The 18,381-nt window shown below is 40.6% G+C and overlaps 1 protein-coding gene across 1 annotated transcript in view; it reads left to right on the forward strand.

The window, feature by feature from the left end:
• Positions 1 to 6,535: 6,535 nt before the first annotated feature.
• LOC138976451 (3'-5' RNA helicase YTHDC2-like) overlaps positions 6,536 to 18,381 on the forward strand; it is a 37,166-nt gene continuing 25,320 nt past the window's right edge. The window contains exons 1-12 of the mRNA XM_070349306.1: positions 6,536 to 6,665; positions 7,986 to 8,182; positions 9,182 to 9,272; positions 9,481 to 9,665; positions 10,969 to 11,171; positions 11,593 to 11,759; positions 12,197 to 12,299; positions 15,714 to 15,870; positions 16,110 to 16,164; positions 16,548 to 16,600; positions 16,960 to 17,081; positions 17,651 to 17,786. Coding sequence (XP_070205407.1) covers positions 6,571 to 6,665; positions 7,986 to 8,182; positions 9,182 to 9,272; positions 9,481 to 9,665; positions 10,969 to 11,171; positions 11,593 to 11,759; positions 12,197 to 12,299; positions 15,714 to 15,870; positions 16,110 to 16,164; positions 16,548 to 16,600; positions 16,960 to 17,081; positions 17,651 to 17,786 — 1,564 coding nt within the window. The 5' untranslated portion in view covers positions 6,536 to 6,570. The remainder of the gene's footprint in view (positions 6,666 to 7,985; positions 8,183 to 9,181; positions 9,273 to 9,480; positions 9,666 to 10,968; positions 11,172 to 11,592; positions 11,760 to 12,196; positions 12,300 to 15,713; positions 15,871 to 16,109; positions 16,165 to 16,547; positions 16,601 to 16,959; positions 17,082 to 17,650; positions 17,787 to 18,381) is intronic.

Raw genomic sequence — 18,381 nt, forward strand, 5'->3', positions numbered from 1 at the left:
TAGGTCAAAAATGAGTTACTTCCCTTAAACTGGCGATAGCCGTGGATCGATGATTATCAAAATGTTTTTGGACCGTGGTGCGTTTTTGCGCTAGACCTAACTTTTAAAATCTAAATAATAAATTGACAGCTTGTTACACAAACATTCTTTAATCATAAAAGAATTCTTTTTTCATCAAGACAAGATCAGTGCAATTCGAAGTTGTGAAAGTTTGAAAAAAGAAAAGCCCGGAAGCAGGGTCACGCAAGGGTCGTAGCAGACGACGGTTTATGCGGCATATCGCCGTTCCTCTCAACAGTCAAAAGCCATCGCTAGAGTTCTTGTGAACCACAGCCGTTTGTTTCGTGCATAAAAACGTGCTATTGTAGATAAGCTCACATCGAGTCGCATTCAAATGACTAACTGACGACTACATTGTGAAAAAGGGAAACTGGATTACACGGGTTCACGATGGCTCAGGGGTAAGATAAACCACGCAAAAATAAATTCTTTGAAAATTGTTCGCTCTTTACGGAGGGCACCTAGGATGTTCTCAATCGATGAGTGTTTAAATGAAAGGGTGTTTGTACTGTGTGTAAAAGTCTGACCGTATCTGTGATGGTTTACGGGAGGCTTACTGTGCCTTTAATAAAAAAATAATTTTACTTACAAGTTTCCAATATCTAATGACCAAACTCATTCATTAGTTTTTAAGCCACCACGCTGAAATGCAATACCAAAGTCCGGCCTTCGACGAAGATTGCTTGGCCAAAATTTCAACCAATTTGATTGAAAAATGAGGGTGTGACAGTGCCGCCTCAACTTTTATAAAAGGCCAGATATGACGTCATCAAAGGTATTTATCGAAAAAATGAAAAAAAAATCCGGGGATATCATTCCCAGGAACTCTCATGTGAAATTTTATAAAGATCGGTCCAGTATAGTTTAGTCTGAATCGCTCTACACACACACACACACGCACAGACAGACAGACAGACACACACACACACACACACACACACACACACACACACACACCACGACCCTCGTCTTGATTCCCCCTCTATGTTAAAACATTTAGTCAAAACTTGACTAAATGTAAAAAAGACAGATGAGATAGAGAAGGACGAAGAGAACAACAACAACAACAACAACAACAACAACAACAACAACAACAACAACAACAACAACAAAAGCCACAAAGTCGGTTACAATTTAAAAAGAACAGAATCCCGGGAGTCTCCATAAAAAATACCAAATTTATCAAAAGCTAGTATCCTTCATGATTAAACCCCAACTCAATTATAAAAGGTAACTAAAAACAAGAACAAAAACAAAAACACTTACCTTACGACCTTTTTCCAAAGCAAAGAAAACACACAGACACGGCCACGGCCACGGCCAATAAACTCGCTCGCAAAACTCTCCAACAATCTTCAAGTCAGAAAAATCCAGTCCATGAAAAAAAGAAAAATATTAAGCAGGTCTGCAGTAAGCGATGTGTTTATCCTCTAATTGACGCGGGAGGTGTAAGAAATATTTTTTGAAATTTATACGCACGACCTGGAAGAGGTATAATAATTTATAGTAAAAAAAAACGTTGTGTCAGCAATCCATTCACTTTAAAGGCAAATTCCAGAGTTCAAAAACGAACCGTCGCCACAGCTGCTGCGCTCTGTGTGCGAGAACAGAACTCGACGCGAGACAGCGCGTGCGTTTTTATCGCTGTACGTGCGACAGAATAGAGGTCTTGGGATGATGCTAACTGAGCTGGTCAGTTTTTACATTTAGTCAAGTTTTGACTAAATGTTTTAACGTAGAGGGGGGAATCGAGACGAGGGTCGTGGTGTATGTGCGTGTGTGTGTGTGTCTGTCTGTGTGTGTGTGTGTGTGTGTAGAGCGATTCAGACCAAACTACTGGACCGATCTTTATGAAATTTGACATGAGAGTTTCTGGGTATGAAATCCCCGAAAGTTTTTTTCATTTTTTTCATAAATGTATTTGATGACGTCATATCCGGCCGCTTTTCGTGAAAGTTGAGGCGGCACTGTCACGCCCTCATTTTTCAACCAAATTGGTTGAAATTTTGGTCGGGTAATGTTCGACGAAGCCCGGACTTCGGTATTGCATTTCAGCGTGGTGGCTTAAAAATTAATTAATGACTTTGGTCATTAAAAATCAGAAAATTGTAAAAAAAAAAATATTTTTTATAAAACGACCCAAATTTACGTTTATCTTATTCTCCATCATTTGCTGATTCCAAAAACATATAAATATGTTATATTCGGATTAAAAACAAGCTCTGAAAATTAAATATATAAAAATTATTATCAAAATTAAATTTTCCAAATCAACTTAAAAACACTTTCATCTTATTCCTTGTCGGTTCCTGATTCCAAAAACATATAGATATGATATGTTTGGATTAAAAACACGCTCAGAAAGTTAAAACGAAGAGAGGTACAGAAAAGCGTGCTAACCTTCCCAGCGCAACTACTACCCCGCTCTTCTTGTCAATTTCACTGCCTATGCCGTGAGCGGTGGACTGACGATGCTACGAGTATACGGTCTTGCTGCGTTGCATTGCGTTCAGTTTCATTCTGTGAGTTCGACAGCTACTTGACTAAATGTTGTATTTTCGCCTTACGCGACTTGTTACATTTAGTCAAGTGGGGTTTTTACATTAATTTTAGTCAAGTTTTGACTAAATGTTTTAACATAGAGGGGGAATCGAGACGAGGGTCGTCGTGTATGTGTGTGTGTGTGTGTGTGTGTGTGTGTGTGTGTGTGTGTGTGTGTGTGTGTGTGTCTGTCTGTCTGTGCGTGTGTGTGTGTAGAGCGATTCAGACCAAACTACAGGACCGATCTTTATGAAATTTGACATGAGAGTTCCTGGGAATAATATCCCCGGAACGTTTTTTTCTGTTTTTCGAATAAAATACTTTTGATGACGTCATTTCCGGCTTTTTGTAAAAGTTGAGGCGGCACTGTCACACCCTCATTTTTCAATCGAATTGATTGAAATTTTTGTAAAGCAATCTTGTTTAATTTTGTATTGAGGATTCGGCAAATAACAATGACTGGGTGGGTGCAGGGGGACTACGTAGAGTAGGGGCTAAGACCCAAAGTCACTGGTGTGTTTTTTCAACATCTAGCACATCAATTTATCAAGTTGATCATAATGATTGGCATTTCCCAACTAATATTGCAGATAACAAACACATAATAATGGCTTTCTATTTTCGCAGATTTCTTTAGAAAAAGACAACAACAAAAACAAACAAAACAAGTCGCGTAAGGCGAAAATACAACATTTAGTCAAGCTCAGTCGAACTCACAGAATGAAACTGAACGCATTGCATTTTTTTCGCAAGACCGTACACTCGTAGCAGCGTCTGTCCACCGCTCGTGGCAAAGGCAGTGAAATTAACAATCCAGAAAAGCGCGGTAGCGGTTGCGCTGAGGAGGATAGCACGCTTTTCTATATCTCTATTCTTTTTAACTCTCTGAACGTGTTTTTAATCCAAAAATATCATATCTATATGTTTTTGGAATCAGGAACGGACAAGGAATAAGATGAAAATGTTTTTAAGTCGATTTCGGAAATTTAATTTTAATCATAATTTGTATATTTTTAATTTTTAGAGGTTGTTTTTAATCCGAATATAACATATTTATATGTTTTTGGAATCAGAAAATGATAAAAAATACGATAAACGTAATTTTGGATCGTTTTATAAAACAAATAATTTTATTTACAATTTTCAGATTTTTAATGACCAAAGTCATTGATTAATTTTTAAGCCTCCAAGCTGAAATGCAATACCAAAGTCCGGCCTTTGTCGAAGATTGCTTGGCCAAAACTTCAATCAATTTTATTGAAAATCGAGGGTGTGACAGTGCCGCCTCAACTTTTACAAAAAGCCGGATATGACGTCATCAAAGACATTTATCGAAAAACTGAAAAAAACGTCTGGGGATATTATACCCAGGAACTCTCATGAAAAATGTCATAAAGGTCGGTCCAGTAGTTTACTCTAGATCTGAATCGCTCTACACACACAGACACACACACGTACATACACAGACACACACACATACACCACGACCCTCGTCTCGATTCCCCCCTCTATGTTAAAACATTTAGTCAAAACTTAACTAAATGTAACAAAACGAGGAAACAGAGGTAAATAATTGTCGGCGGCGGTGCCTCGGGGGCGGATCAGTTCATGTTATGGGGGGGGGGGGGGGGGGGGGGGGGGGGGGGGGGGGGGGGGTTCCAAAAGTATATTGTGAATATAATGGGTGTGAAGGCGCAAGCCCCCCTCCGAAAATAAATTGAAAACAAGTCGCGTAAGGCGAAATTACTACATTTAGTCAAGCTGTGGAACTCACAGAATGAAACTACACGCACTGCATTTTTTCACAATGACCGTAGTCCGCCGCTAGTGCAAAAGGCAGTGAAAGTGACGAGCCTGTTCAGCGCGGTAGCGGTTGCGCTGCGCTGCAAAGCACGCTTTACTGTACCTCTCTTCGTTTTAACTCTCTGAACGTGTTTTTAATCCAAACATATCATATCTATATGTTTTTGGAATCAGGAACCGACAAGGAATAAGATGAAATTGTTTTTAAAACGATTTAGGAAATTTAATTTTGATCATAATTTTTATATTTTTAATTTTCAGAGCTTGTTTTTAATCCGAATATAACATATCTATATGTTTTTGGAATCAGAACATGATGAAGAATAAAATAAAAGTAATTTTGGATCGTTTTATAAAAAAAAAAATTTAATTAAAGTTTTCAGATTTTTAATGACCAAAGTGATTAATTAATTTTTAAGCCTTCATGCTGAAATGCAATACCGAAGTCCGGCCTTCGTCGAAGATTGCTTGGCCAAAAGTTTAATCAATTTGATTAAAAAATGAAGGTGTGACAGTGCCGCCTCAACTTTTACAAAAAGCCGGATATGACGTCATCAAAGACATTTATCGAAAAACTGAAAAAAACGTCTGGGGATATCATACCCAGGAACTCTCATGTAAAATTTCATAAAGATCGGTCCAGTAGTTTACTCTGAATCGCTCTACACACACACACGCACAGACAGACAGACAGACACACACACACATACACCACGACCCTCGTCTCGATTCCCCCCTCTACGTTAAAACATTTAGTCAAAACTTGACTAAATGTAAAAAGGATGCAAAATGGTGCAATCTGGTGCATTCTGAGGATGATCATTACCAGTTTCAGGCAGCAGATCCAAAAATTGCAAATCAACTCCAAAAAACACCCAAAAAATGTTTTTGGGCTGGGAACCCCCCCCCCCCCCCCCCCCCCCCCCCCCCTGTCCGCCCCTGTGGCTGTGCCTGGTTGATCAAGTTACACGAGTCCTGGAGGTACGTATCGAGTTCTCTCGAGTTCTTTTACTCTTATGTGAAGTCGCCGGATCATTACATTTAGTCAAGTTTTGTTTTCTCTTTGTGTCTGTCTGTGTCTCTCAGTCTGGGCTTTCTCTGTTTCGTTTTACTATAAGGCCCCCCCCCCCCCCCCCCCCCCCCAAAAAAAAAAAAAATAGGTGTGGTTACGGTAAATAGCCAAAAAAAATAGGGTAAGAAGGTAGGCAATCACTTTTTTTTTTTTTAACTTTTTTTTCTAATGTGTACAAATTAAACCTACTTGACAGGGAAATAAGTGTGCGACTCGGGCGCTTTCGCTTTCATTGCGTTTTCTGCACTCGTTTACTTGGTTTTTTGGGGTATTTTTTTTGACAAATGTAATAAAAAGTTATAGGGTCGGCCCCAAAAAATAGGGTAGGTCGGGTTACCGTAACCACACCTATTTTTTTTTTAGGCCTAAGCTTAGTTTGCCAAAAACATGATGAGCTGTCACGAACGATAACCGAAGCAAAGGGAGAACATGCACTCAACAACTTCACTACACTTTTGACGTCTGCCACGCCGCCGCGAGTGCCACGCCGTGGTTACGTTCATTGATTTGGACGAAAACAACTACAATCTGGTTAAGCGCGTGAGTACAATACTGCGACGAGCATCTATATATGCGACAGGCTATTCATTTCATGATGTATCATTGCCACAAGTTGTTACTGTTTAGAAAAAGAGTTGACAGTACATACAAGCGGCAGTCACTAGAAACGCACTGACCCGGCGACGCCAAATCAGTCCAAACTGTCTCTGTTTTGGTAACAATTGATTGGAACGGACTTATTATAACGGTCAAAAACTAAATGGATAGGAAATATCATCAACCTCTGAACTCATGGTTTGTTGACATTTTTGAAATTGTTCAACTTGATGGGATGTCGTCTGCTAACGGTTCAAGGGAGACGACTCAGAAAATGCGAACGGAAAAGCTGACTTTTTCTTCAGTGATTTTGTTCTCTACAGCGATTTGGTCACACGAATTTCAGTTGATTTTACCTTTACATATTTGTGTGTGTGTGTTTGAAATATTTGAACTTTCTATGAAACTTTATTTTCAATGAAGCCTTGAGGAGTTTCGTACGTTTTGTGCGGTATTGCATGCAGAGCTAGCAGTTTATTTGGTTTGATCATAACAACATGGCTGCAAGCCAGCCGATGGATGCAGGTGGTCGCATAAAAGCTGACTCGCTGGAGTCGGATTCTCCGTCACCAACACACAATCGGAAATCGAGGTAGATAAGCGCTTGCTTTGCTAATGGTTCATAATGACGATGTTCTTGGCCAACGGTGCGATGATTGCAGAACGCCAGAAGTTGCAAACACATTATTGTTTTAGTTCATGAATGGTTGTGAAGGCACTGAAGTGGAAGTTGGATTCTTGGTATGGTTTTTATTTCCAACGGGTAACAGAACTGAAATTGACTGTCACCAATGAAAATGGGAAGCAAGGGAGACTTGTAAAGATGTTTTCCTTCTTGTATCAGTTAGATTGTAAACGACCGTACACTCTTCAAAAAAATATGTCCATGGAGAACATATAATATATATGGCAGAAGGGGTCATGTCCACCAAAAGTGGTTGCAGTCCCTGTAGCAGTGAAGGTGCACTTCCTGTAGGCGATTTCCTGTTTATATAGGGAATGCACCCGGGTGCTTATCCTGTAGCGTTGCACCAGTCTCGCTAAGATGCCTCGATCGCTACATCGGTAAAATTTAATCTTTTTCGATCATTTTATTTTTAAAGGATCGAGCTTCGATTCAGTGTTGCAATTTTAAAGTGAAGAAATGAGAAAATCCATCAAGTCCTCCTGTCGAACCACATTTTGGATAATAGATGAATCATGCTTGGAGCAAGATTGCATGATCATGAGTGTCGTAGTCATACTTTCCTGCAGGAAATGCACCCGGATTATCGAATTTAACCCTGTGTACAGGCAAAACGCCTACAGGAATTGCGCCCACAAGGAATGCACCCACTTTTGGTCGACTTGGACCCCTTCTACATAACTTAATTAGCCTAATGGGGTGTACTAGCTTTGACCACTTCTGCCCGTATTGTGAGGTTTTAGCCTGAATGTACAGTGAATCGCAGTTTAATCATCTTACAATTATACACACAAAGGCTCTGCAAAGTGTAGGGACTGCCCCTGAACAGTGAACTCCTGCAGTTTTCATATCTATCACACAATAACTTATAAATAATTAGCATTAACAAAAAAAGAATGAAAACCTAATAGAATGTTTAAGATGTAAATGTGTGCAAACAACAATCAGTCTTTCTATTTTCCAAGGGGAGTCAGTCAGTGATCCTCACTCACTGGCATAGCTGTCGCTGTCAGTGATTGTCTCTAATGTCTCCTTAATTTCTGCTGTCTTTTTTTCTTGCAAAGTCCAATCTGTGTCTGCCTCACTGACTGAAAAGTATACTTAAATACATGTGTACAGGCCGGTGTATGTCAGAATAAGTTTTGTTTCTAACCTTTTTTGAATATTTTAACATTGATGATGTTGAATTGTTATGAGTTCATTCAGGTATATGTTGTGTGTCAACAGCCGCAGAAACTCCAACCAAAGCCGACCCGGCTCTGCCAATCAGAGCAGACCAGGCTCAGCCAACCAGAACAGACCTGGCTCAGCGATGAGTGGAAAACGAGGTCCCCGTCGTGACCAGGATGCATGTATTGGAGAGGAGGTGAAGATCGGCATTCACTTAGCGGTGGAGCGCTTTAAGTTTGATGAAAATAGGAAAGGTGAGAGCGTACATTTGAAATGAACAATTGTTGTGAGCATGTTTGTGTGTGTGTTCGTTTTAAATGAATAGTTCTCTGTATCAAGTTAAGGTCTTCTTAAAAATGGGGTATGCTGATCACCGAAAATGTATCGGTACATGGTGAAGTTAAAAAAATGTGCATTCTCAATACTTCTTCTTCTGCGTTCGATGTTATGGCCGTTAAATCCTCAGTTCGGTGGCTGCCAAGAAGTTCGCAGTCTTCTGTAGATCGGCAGCGGGTCCCCAGAGCTTGGTGCCCAGGCAGGTGTCTTCCGGCCAGTAGTGCTGGCGTGCTGTCTCCAGGTGTGGGCATGTTTGTAGAACGTGCTCAGGGGTTTGTTACTCTGAGCCGCACTCACATTTGGCTGTGTCGCTGAGTCCCAGTCTCTTCAGGTGTTTTTTCAGTCCACAGTAACCAGTGCGTAGACGAAGAATGGTGGTCTGGCTTCTTCTGTCAAGTTTGTTGATTTGGTCTTCCTGTGGGTTGTAGTTGTTGTTCTTAGTCTTCCACACTGTCGGAGGCTTTCGTTTCAATACTAAAACTTGACAGCTTTGTTCCTAATGCCTGCGGCACTGGTACAGTGGAGTCCCCCATTTAAGATCCCCCCGGTTTAAAAACTACCCCCCTTTTAAAACCCTAATGTCTAATATTTTCTGTTAATAATGTCTGAATTTACCTGTTTTAAGACTCACTTAAAAATTTGTATGGGCACAAAAAATACAGACAATAATTTTAACAACAGCAAACTTCACTTTTAAGGCTGCACACAGTCCTTCTTTGAGCCTGAAGACTGAAGTGCCACTTAATGAAGACTTTGCAAAGTCTTTTTACTGAAAATTTAGTGCCAAAGCTTTGTGCAGTGAGCTTCATGAAGTAGACTTGGCGAAGTCAACTCGTCTTTGCCCAGGTTATCAGGCTTTACACTGCTTTGCATTCATTGTTTGTAACTGATTTATGTGATTGCATTTACAATTTCAGAGCTCGAGTTTCCGTCATCGTTTACAGCCACGGAAAGAGCTTATGTCCACAGACTTGTCCAGTCCATGGGTTTCAAGTCTAAAAGCAAAGGGTAAGCTATTCAACGTTGCTAGATAGAACACTTTTTATCTGAACAGTCTGGATAGCATGCAGCACATAGTACTTAAATTCACTGAAAGAAAGAGCCATGTAGATAACAGAAAACAATAATTGATTCCTGCGTGCTGTAAAGTTATGAACAACTGTACTGTGTTGGGTTCAGTTCACATTTTAGTTCTGAAAGAATTGTATTTGTTCAGAAAAGGTGCAAATCGGGTCCTGAACATCTACAAGAAAGAACAGGGCACCCTTGGCTGGTCAGCTGGTTTTCAACTGGCTCGCAACTCACGCCACCAAATCATGGCGCTGCTGCAACGGCTTCCCCTCACTACTCGAGAGAGAGCCGATCTTCAGCCACGCACCCAGAAAATGTCCATCAGCGAAGGTCTGTTGCTTATTTATTCCATACTCCTTACTCAGTTGGTGCCTCAGGTGCCAGAAGGCCATGGTTCTGTATGAATCTCCCTTAATGTTGTCTCTGCTAAAGTACTCACTTTTCGTTCATTGTTTCATCTTCTCTTTATTGTTCACGAGCTGCCAGATATAATTACTTCTGTCCATACAAATCTTCTTTCCACAAACTTTCCCACGTGACATTATTGGTGTGTCACCAGCGAGGGGATGTGTGAAACACAAGAATAGAAGCATCCACATGCCGATAGCTTGGCTCATTAAAAGCAAGGGTAATCACTCGTTCCCAACCCATACAAACCAAAATATCACTTCTGTTTGAACAAACTGTTCACTTACATATGGTGGAACCCCCCACGATAGAACCCTTGTTTTGAGACCACCCTTTAAGTTTTAAGGCCCCTAGTTTTTCAGATGCTCTGTTCGTATAACCTGTAAATTCACCTCCATGTTAACTCATTCGCTGCGCAGCTAAATTTCCCCTGTGTTCCCTGCCAACGCGCGATTTAGAGCCATTTTGAAAAAAATATTAAAAATCAACAACACAAGATAACCTTACATACCTTATGTTTTTGCAAAGTTTGAAACTTACTCTTTTAGAAAATATATGAAACATTTGAAAGTACATACCTTTTGTTGTCTTCATATCCACGCAAAATATCCAATTTGAAGCAAAACAAAAAAACTTTCTACGTCATGGGTTCATCATACACAATGTCATGATCGACACTTGCATTGCCCGAATCATCACCCAAATGATCGTCCATTGGCACAAAATCGTCACCAGAATCTAAAATATCATCTCCACTATCATCATCACTGAGGTCAAGATCAGAACCGTACTGAATAACACGTTCTAGCACTCTTTTCAAGTTACTACGTCTCAGCAGAACGATCCGCCATCTTGGAAAAGTCAAAACACGTGGGTCGCACACCGTCAACAAAATTTTTATTAATCCCAACAATTTAAGGGAAGGAACTGTTTACAGTGAATGGTACCACTGTAGACAGATAGAAGTTCATTGCAGGGGTTGTTTCCCTTGGTCAGCAGGACCGTTTACACCGTTAAAAATTCGTGATATCCGTCGGAACTCAAGTGCCGGCACGCAGCCAACGCTAAACACAGGTGTCGGAATTCCAGTTCCGACGCGCAGCGAATGAGTTAAGACTCCCTCCTTTTTAATGGCCTGATTTTCTGAGATTTTTGGAGGTCTTAAAAGGCAGTTCCCGTCTGTAATCGTATCAGCAATGTCTCCATTATTGCCTGTTGCCGACAGTGACACGAGAGTTCAACAAGACGACAACGGGTCGACTGAACAACGGTGTGCCACAAGTACCACCCAGACGGGGAGAGTCAGACCTCAACCAGTTTCGTCAGACACTCCCAGTCTATCACATGGGACAGGAGGTACTTGCCACCATCAACGGGCATCAAGTCACACTCATTGCTGGCGAGACGGGCTCTGGCAAAACCACACAGGTAAAATGTTTTCATTTCATTTACTTTATAATCCTATTTCTTGGAAATGCGGGTTGCTTCCTCCCAGTGGAAAGCTAGCAGCAGCATGAGTTTCGCAACCCAGATGTGTGAGTGTTCTGGTGTATAATCAGACACCTGCACGGCTATGGCAGACTGATCAAAGTCTTTTACGTGCTATAAGCAGATACCACAAGTTTGTTTTTAGCTGGTATACATTTGAAATTTAAAGAAGTCAAAACTGAGCAAGATATAGGCTTGCTGTTTTTGATTTAGATTATATCTAAAGATTCAGATTTTTTTTCAGAATGAATATTTGACTCACCTGAGAAATCGGTCAATAATAGCATTCTGCAGTGTTCATCTATATGATCATTTAATGGAAGTTTGAAAGGTGAATTCTTGTTTGTTTGTTTGTTCACAGGTTCCTCAGATGATCTTAGATGATTGTCACTCACGCAATCAGCAGTGCCGCATTCTCTGCACCCAGCCTCGCAGAATCGCAGCCCTCAGCATTGCCGAACGAGTGGCTGCTGAAAGAGCGGAAAGGATCGGACAGACAGTCGGCTATCAAATCCGTCTGGAGAGCAAGTAAGATGGAATTCAGACTCTCTTATGCATGCGTTGTGCCCTAAGCATTGTATGGGGTTGATACTACAGTCATACCTGCGACGTGAGGTCCCCCCATTGAAAGGACACCTTCCGTTGTCCCTGTGGTTTGTTTATCTCTAACACAATATACCTGTCATGGCAGACCATTTGCAATTGAGGGACACTTTGGGCTGATCCCAAGGGTGTCTTTTCATTGCAGGTACTATAAGCAGTGTTAATTCTCTTCAGAGTAGAGCGCACTTGCACAGTTTTAATCACAGGCACTTTCAGACCCACCCCTTTTTGACAGTATACTTTTGTTAACCTGCAACCCTTTGCTTTGTGTTCTTAATTCTTTTTTCATCTTCTGAAATGTTCCACCCCTCCCCATAAAATTGCTATTTTTCAATTACTCTATTTATTTTTGTTCTTGACAGGGTGTCTCCAAAAACGCTGTTGACGTTCTGCACAAATGGAGTTCTGCTGAGGACGCTGATGGGAGGCACAGCTTCACTCAACACTGTTACCCATGTCATTGTGGTCAGTATATGGATACAGTTCTAAAACTTCATAACTTTACATTTTTGACTCACATGCGAAGCAAAAGTGAGTCTATGTACTCACCCGAGTCGTCCGTCCGTCCGTCCAGACGTCCGTCCGGAAAACTTTAACGTTGGATATTTCTTGGACACTATTCAGTCTATCAGTACCAAATTTGGCAAGATGGTGTATGATGACAAGGCCCCAAAAAACATACATAGCATCTTGACCTTGCTTCAAGGTCAAGGTCGCAGGGGCCATAAATGTTGCCTAAAAAACAGCTATTTTTTACATTTTTCCCATTTTCTCTGAAGTTTTTGAGATTCAATACCTCACCTATATATGATATATAGGGCAAAGTAAGCCCCATCTTTTGATACCAGTTTGGTTTACCTTGCTTCAAGGTCAAGGTCACAGGAGCTCTTCAAAGTTGGATTGTATACATATTTTGAAGTGACCTTGACCCTGAACTATGGAAGATAACTGTTTCAAACTTAAAAATTATGTTTGGGCACATGTTATGCTTTCATCATGAGACACATTTGGTCACATATGATCAAGGTCAAGGTCACTTTGACCCTTATGAAATGTGACCACAATAAGGTAGTGAACCACTAAAAGTGACCATATCTCATGGTAGAAAGAGCCAATAAGCACCATTGTACTTCCTATGTCTTGAATTAACAGCTTTGTGTTGCATGACCTTGGATGACCTTGACCTTGGGTCAAGGTCACATGTATTTTGGTAGGAAAAATGTGTAAAGCAGTTCTTAGTGTATGATGTCATTGCTAGGTTTAGTTATTTGACCATGTCAAGGTCAAGCATGTGAGTCGTATGGGCTTTGCCCTTCTTGTTTCTTCAAATCTTGTTAAAAATCTTGATCTCCTTTAACTCATTCGGGGCGCGTCTGAATTGTCCCCCGTGTTCCCTCCGAGTGCACGATTTTGACCCATTTAAAAAAATAAAATACAAATCAACAACACAAGATAACCTTACCCACCTTACATTTGTGCAAAGTTTGAAACTTGCTCTTTTAGAAAATATATGAAACATTTGAAAGAACATACCTTTTGTTGTCTTCACATCCAATCAAACTACCTCTTTGAAGCAAAAAAACAAAACAAAAACAATTTCTATGTCATGGGTTCATCATACAAAATGTCATGATCGACACTTTCATTGTCCGAATCATCACCCAAATCATCGTCCATTGGCACAAACTCGTCACCAGAATCTAAAATATCATCTCCACTATCATCATCTCTAAGGTCAAGATCAAAACAGTCCTGAATAACAAGTTCTAGCACTCTTTTCAAGTTAATACGTCTTGTAGCAGAACGATCCGCCATCTTGGAAAAGTCAAAACACGTGGGTCGCACACCGTCAAAAAAATCAAACATTATTCCCAACAATTGAAGGGAAGGACAGACCTGTTTACCAGTACGATTTGGGCGTATTATGTACGCCAAATTATTATCGGTACGCAAATATGCGACACACGCACAAAATACGCATAAGAAAAAGTCTAGAGTACGTTTTCCGGTGTTAGTGTGCTGATTACGGGATGGTACAACTGATACCGGTTTCGGTCGAAGGGAGATAACCATGACAGCAAGTCTTCAGCTGTGGAAACCTTGTTCAGTTGTTGGCACGTGCGATCGTCTGGACAATCGTGGCAAAATGAAGCGGTAAAATGTGTCAGTTTCGGATGACTGTACCAAGTCTAAACAGCAGAAGCAGCAGATTTTCTTGGAGAAATATAAGAAAGAGCCAGGAATTGTGGAGTCTACTATGGGAAAAAGTCATGCACACTGCAAGTATTGTAAATCAGATTTCTCCGTTGCCCATGCTGGGAAATATGACATCGAACGACACTGCATTTCCAAAACTCACCTGGACAAGGTTGCTGCAAAGAAATCCGCTAAAAGCTGCCAAGGAATTATGAAGTTCATTCCCGCAAAGCAAATCCTACCAGAAGAAAAGGCTGTAGTCTGTGCTGAAGCAAGGTTTTCTGAGATGATTGTAAAAATGAACTTGCCACTGTCAACTGCAGATGTTATTTCACGAACTTCATCTTTTCATTATCAACCTGTTTGGAAGACACTGGTTATAATGCTATAAATTGACAGATAAATAAAATTGTTTTATCCCTGTTGTATTGGAAGGAGTTAAATTCTGAAGGTGTTCACAAGACATGCTATTCTTACACAAGCACGTTTGCACCCACGCGTACATTTTCCCTAGCTCATATTGCTTTGCTTGCAAAGTACACCAACTTTTTGAAAAATACACTCAACTTTTTGGGAAAGTACTCTTGCCTCGGGTTTAGGGTAAACAGGTCTGGAAGGAACTGTTTCAGTGATTGGTACCAATGTAGACAGGCAGAAGTTTACTGCAGGGGTTGTTTCCCTTGGTCAGCGGGGCCGTTCACACCGTTAAAAATTCGTTACATAACGTCGGATCGTAACACCCGTTGTCCCGGCAATGCAAACCACAGCTGTCCGATTAGGAAGTTCGATACAACGCGAATGAGTTAAACAGTTAACAGTGATGTGTTGCAGTTGCAGCCGCCAACTGTTATTCTTTTCGGCATAGCATGCTATGTTTTAGGACAAATTGCTATGGTGTTACGCAAAGCTTAGAATTGCTACTCTCAAACGAGTAATCACAAGCATGCAACAGTTCACTCTTTCTTGTCCTGGTACTCATTTCTCATTCTCACTCTGTGTAGTGGTCAGAATTTGTGTCATAAAACATTGTCCACACTGAAAACTGGCACTGCATACACTCTCTATTAGCTCTAAAAATGTAAATTGCTACACTTGAGGTTTTCTTGATGAAACAAGAATTCTTTTATGATTTAAGAATGTTTGTGTAAACAAGCTGTCAATTTATTTTTTAGATTTTAAAAGTTAGGTCTAGCGCCAAAATGCACCGTCCGATTGTCTGATCAGACAATCCGCAAAATCTTTGGAAACTGCTCGCTCTTTACGTAGGGCACCTAGGATGTTCTCAAGCGGTGAGTGTTTAAACAAAGGGGTGTTTGTACTGTGTGTAAAAGCCTGACAGTATCTGTGATGGTTTACGGGAGGCGTACTGTGCCTTTAATTCATTTAGTGTAAGTCCAACTAGCTGGCTATCATAGCTACCTTTTCTCATGTCTATCATTGTTTTGAACCTTCAAGGACAGGACTTTACCTCAGTTCCTATCACAACTGCAAATAGTTGCATTATAAAGTTAAATGTAAAAACAAAAAATAGGTCGTATCATGAAGGGATCATAAAGTGGCGTTTTTCCCCATTAGGCCTATATTACTGTCAGTCTTCGATCCAGCATGACGCAGGCATTTCGTTTGATGCCACCCACAATTTGTGATCTATAACTTTTGTTGATATTGTGTATTGTGTCGCAGGATGAAGTCCATGAGCGTGACCGGTTCAGCGACTTTCTCCTGTTGTGTCTGAAGGAGGCCCTGCCCAGGTTCAAACACCTCAAGTTGGTGCTGATGAGTGCTGCGCTCAACATACAGCTCTTCACCGCCTACTTTAATGGCTGCCCTGTTGTTAAAGGTAGCACAATTGATGAGAGTGGTGGTGTTTGGTGTAGAGAAGGCTTGTTTATTTGTCTGGGTATGGCTGCAGGCATATATTTTGTGTTTATAAAGCCCTATCCATCCCTCCCCCCTTCTTCTGGAGAGAAACTATGCCACATTTGCATCTTCCAACTAATACTAGTCATTTTTAGTATTTGAGTCTTTCTGTACAGTACCCACATCATACATGGCCTGAAAGCTCTTTTTTCCTTGCAGTTCCAGGAACGACGTTTAATGTGGAGGAGTATTTCCTAGAGGATGTTCTCAAATGGTGAGTCTAATTTCTAAACTTGTATCTTGCTTCTATCCCATAAATTGTTAGATTAGAGTGGATCTGGATTTGATGAAGTTGCAAGGGTTTCTTTTGTGGTTATGCTGTGTTTGGTTGAGTTTGAAACTTTGCCATTGCCTATAATATTGGAGTCTGTGATCAGCAACTGTTGGAGTCTTTACAAACACATTAGTGTTATTGCTGGTGAACTGTAAAAATAAATAATGAGACTGAGACTCTCAGTGAGATTGAGTGTCAACAATTCTGGTCAAATTCACGCACAAGCAAAGATCTCTGTGTGTGTGTGTGTGTGTTTGCATGTGCGCTCAAATGCATGTGTCAAAGTTGATGATATTACAGTTTGATTTGTCTTTCTGTTTCAGGACCAACCATTCTAACAAGATCATGGAAAAACTCAAGAAAGACCAAAAAAATGGTAGGTAAAAGGGGGATTCACAGTCTTTTTTCAACATTTTCAAGAGCGTGAGAATGAAGATGACGGTAAATAAATTGTGTTGACTGTGTCCAATTGGCAAGGAATCAAGATAACTTTCAAAATAAGAAGTAGTTATTTCCTTGTAAATCTAGCAAATGGACCCCCCTCCCCACCCCCTTTTCAAGACCTTTAAAAATAAATCATGTCTTAAAAAGGAGGAAGTCTTAGAATTGGGGTAAGTTTACAGAGGTTCTGAATAGAAAATCAGAAAACAGGGTCTTAAAAGGGAGGGAGTCTTAAATTGGGGGTCTTAAAATGTGGGTTCCACTGTATAAATTGTAGTTGTTTTTTCATTGCAGCTGTCAGACAGCAGGAACAGTTGACAGAGTGGTGTTCACGACAGCTGACACTGACTGAAACCAGTAACACCACCTCTGACGTCAACACTGACGATGGTGTGGCTGATCTGGAAACCACCGAGGTAATTATTAGAAACCACCAAGGTAATTAGTGGATGGTGTGACGATGAAAGTCGGTGGAGGAAGTGAAATAGGGACAGGAGAAAAGCGGAGAACATTAGTCTGTGAGTTTGAAGATAAGTTGGGGTGGAATCATGGAACGAAACAAAAACAGGAAGAAAGGGGAGAGCATGTTTGTTGTGTCAGTTTGAAGATAGTTTATGTTTGCAATCATCATCTGCAGCACACAGAAACTATCCTGCAATCCATGTCAGAGTTCGGTGGGTTATAGAAACACGAAAATACCAAGCATGCTTCCCTCAAAAGCGGCGTTTTGGCTGTATAATTGGCAGGTTAAAAATGGTCATTCACGTAAAAACCCACTCCTTCAAAAAACACAAGTGTATACTAGGGAGTTTCAGCCCATGAATGCAGAAGAAGAATATGTATACAGTTCATTGAGCAACAGTTTTAAGAAGCAGCTGGAATAGAACAAACCAGGTGTTCATATTGGTGCACAACAGTCTTACAATGTAGAGAATAACAATTTCAGTCCAATGATGCTGTATGCCTTTGCATGATTTTGTCACAGTTTGGTGAAGAGAAGGAAGAACTGGGCCCAGAGTTGAAAGCCAAGCTGGACGAACTGCTGACCGCTGTGTGGCTGACGGGTCAGGACGACGCCTTTCACCAAATCTTTCACCTCATCATGAGTGAAAACGTCTCAGGTAGGGTTCTATTTAGTGTCTGGGCATTTGAACGCGCATGCAAATGACATTTTTCTGGTCTACTTTGTGGTGAGGGCTGGGGAAATTTACAGCTTGATAAAATTATGTGAAACAAGCAAGTTTACTGATTGGTAGGTCATTTGATTGAGTGATTGATAGATTAATGGATTGATCAATTGATTGGTTGGCTTGCGTATTCGTTTATTTATTCCCAGTCCTTTTGCAATATAGTTAACTTTAACATTGTTTGTTGTGTTAAAACTTCCTGTAGTAAATGGCGTTGAATGTTTGAGTGTGGGTCACTGTCTGTTAATGTTACAGTTCAGTTCAGTTCAGTTCTGTTCCGTTCCGTTCAATACTGTTCAGTTCACTTCACTTCAAAACAACTCAGGTTCAGTTTAATTCAATTCAATTCATACCAACTTTATTATCTAAAGTTTTGAACAAACAGAAATTTGCCTTTTGGCTCGTATACAAGACGAGCCACGGGTTGACAACAGAGTTGTGCCTCCTAATAATGATAATAATGCATTATATTTCTAAAGCGCAATGGTTAAACCTTGCTCAAAGGGCTAGCTGTACAATCATTGTGGAA

Source organism: Littorina saxatilis, linkage group LG1, assembly GCF_037325665.1.
Source record: "Littorina saxatilis isolate snail1 linkage group LG1, US_GU_Lsax_2.0, whole genome shotgun sequence".
NCBI classification, from domain to species: Eukaryota; Metazoa; Mollusca; class Gastropoda; order Littorinimorpha; family Littorinidae; genus Littorina; species Littorina saxatilis.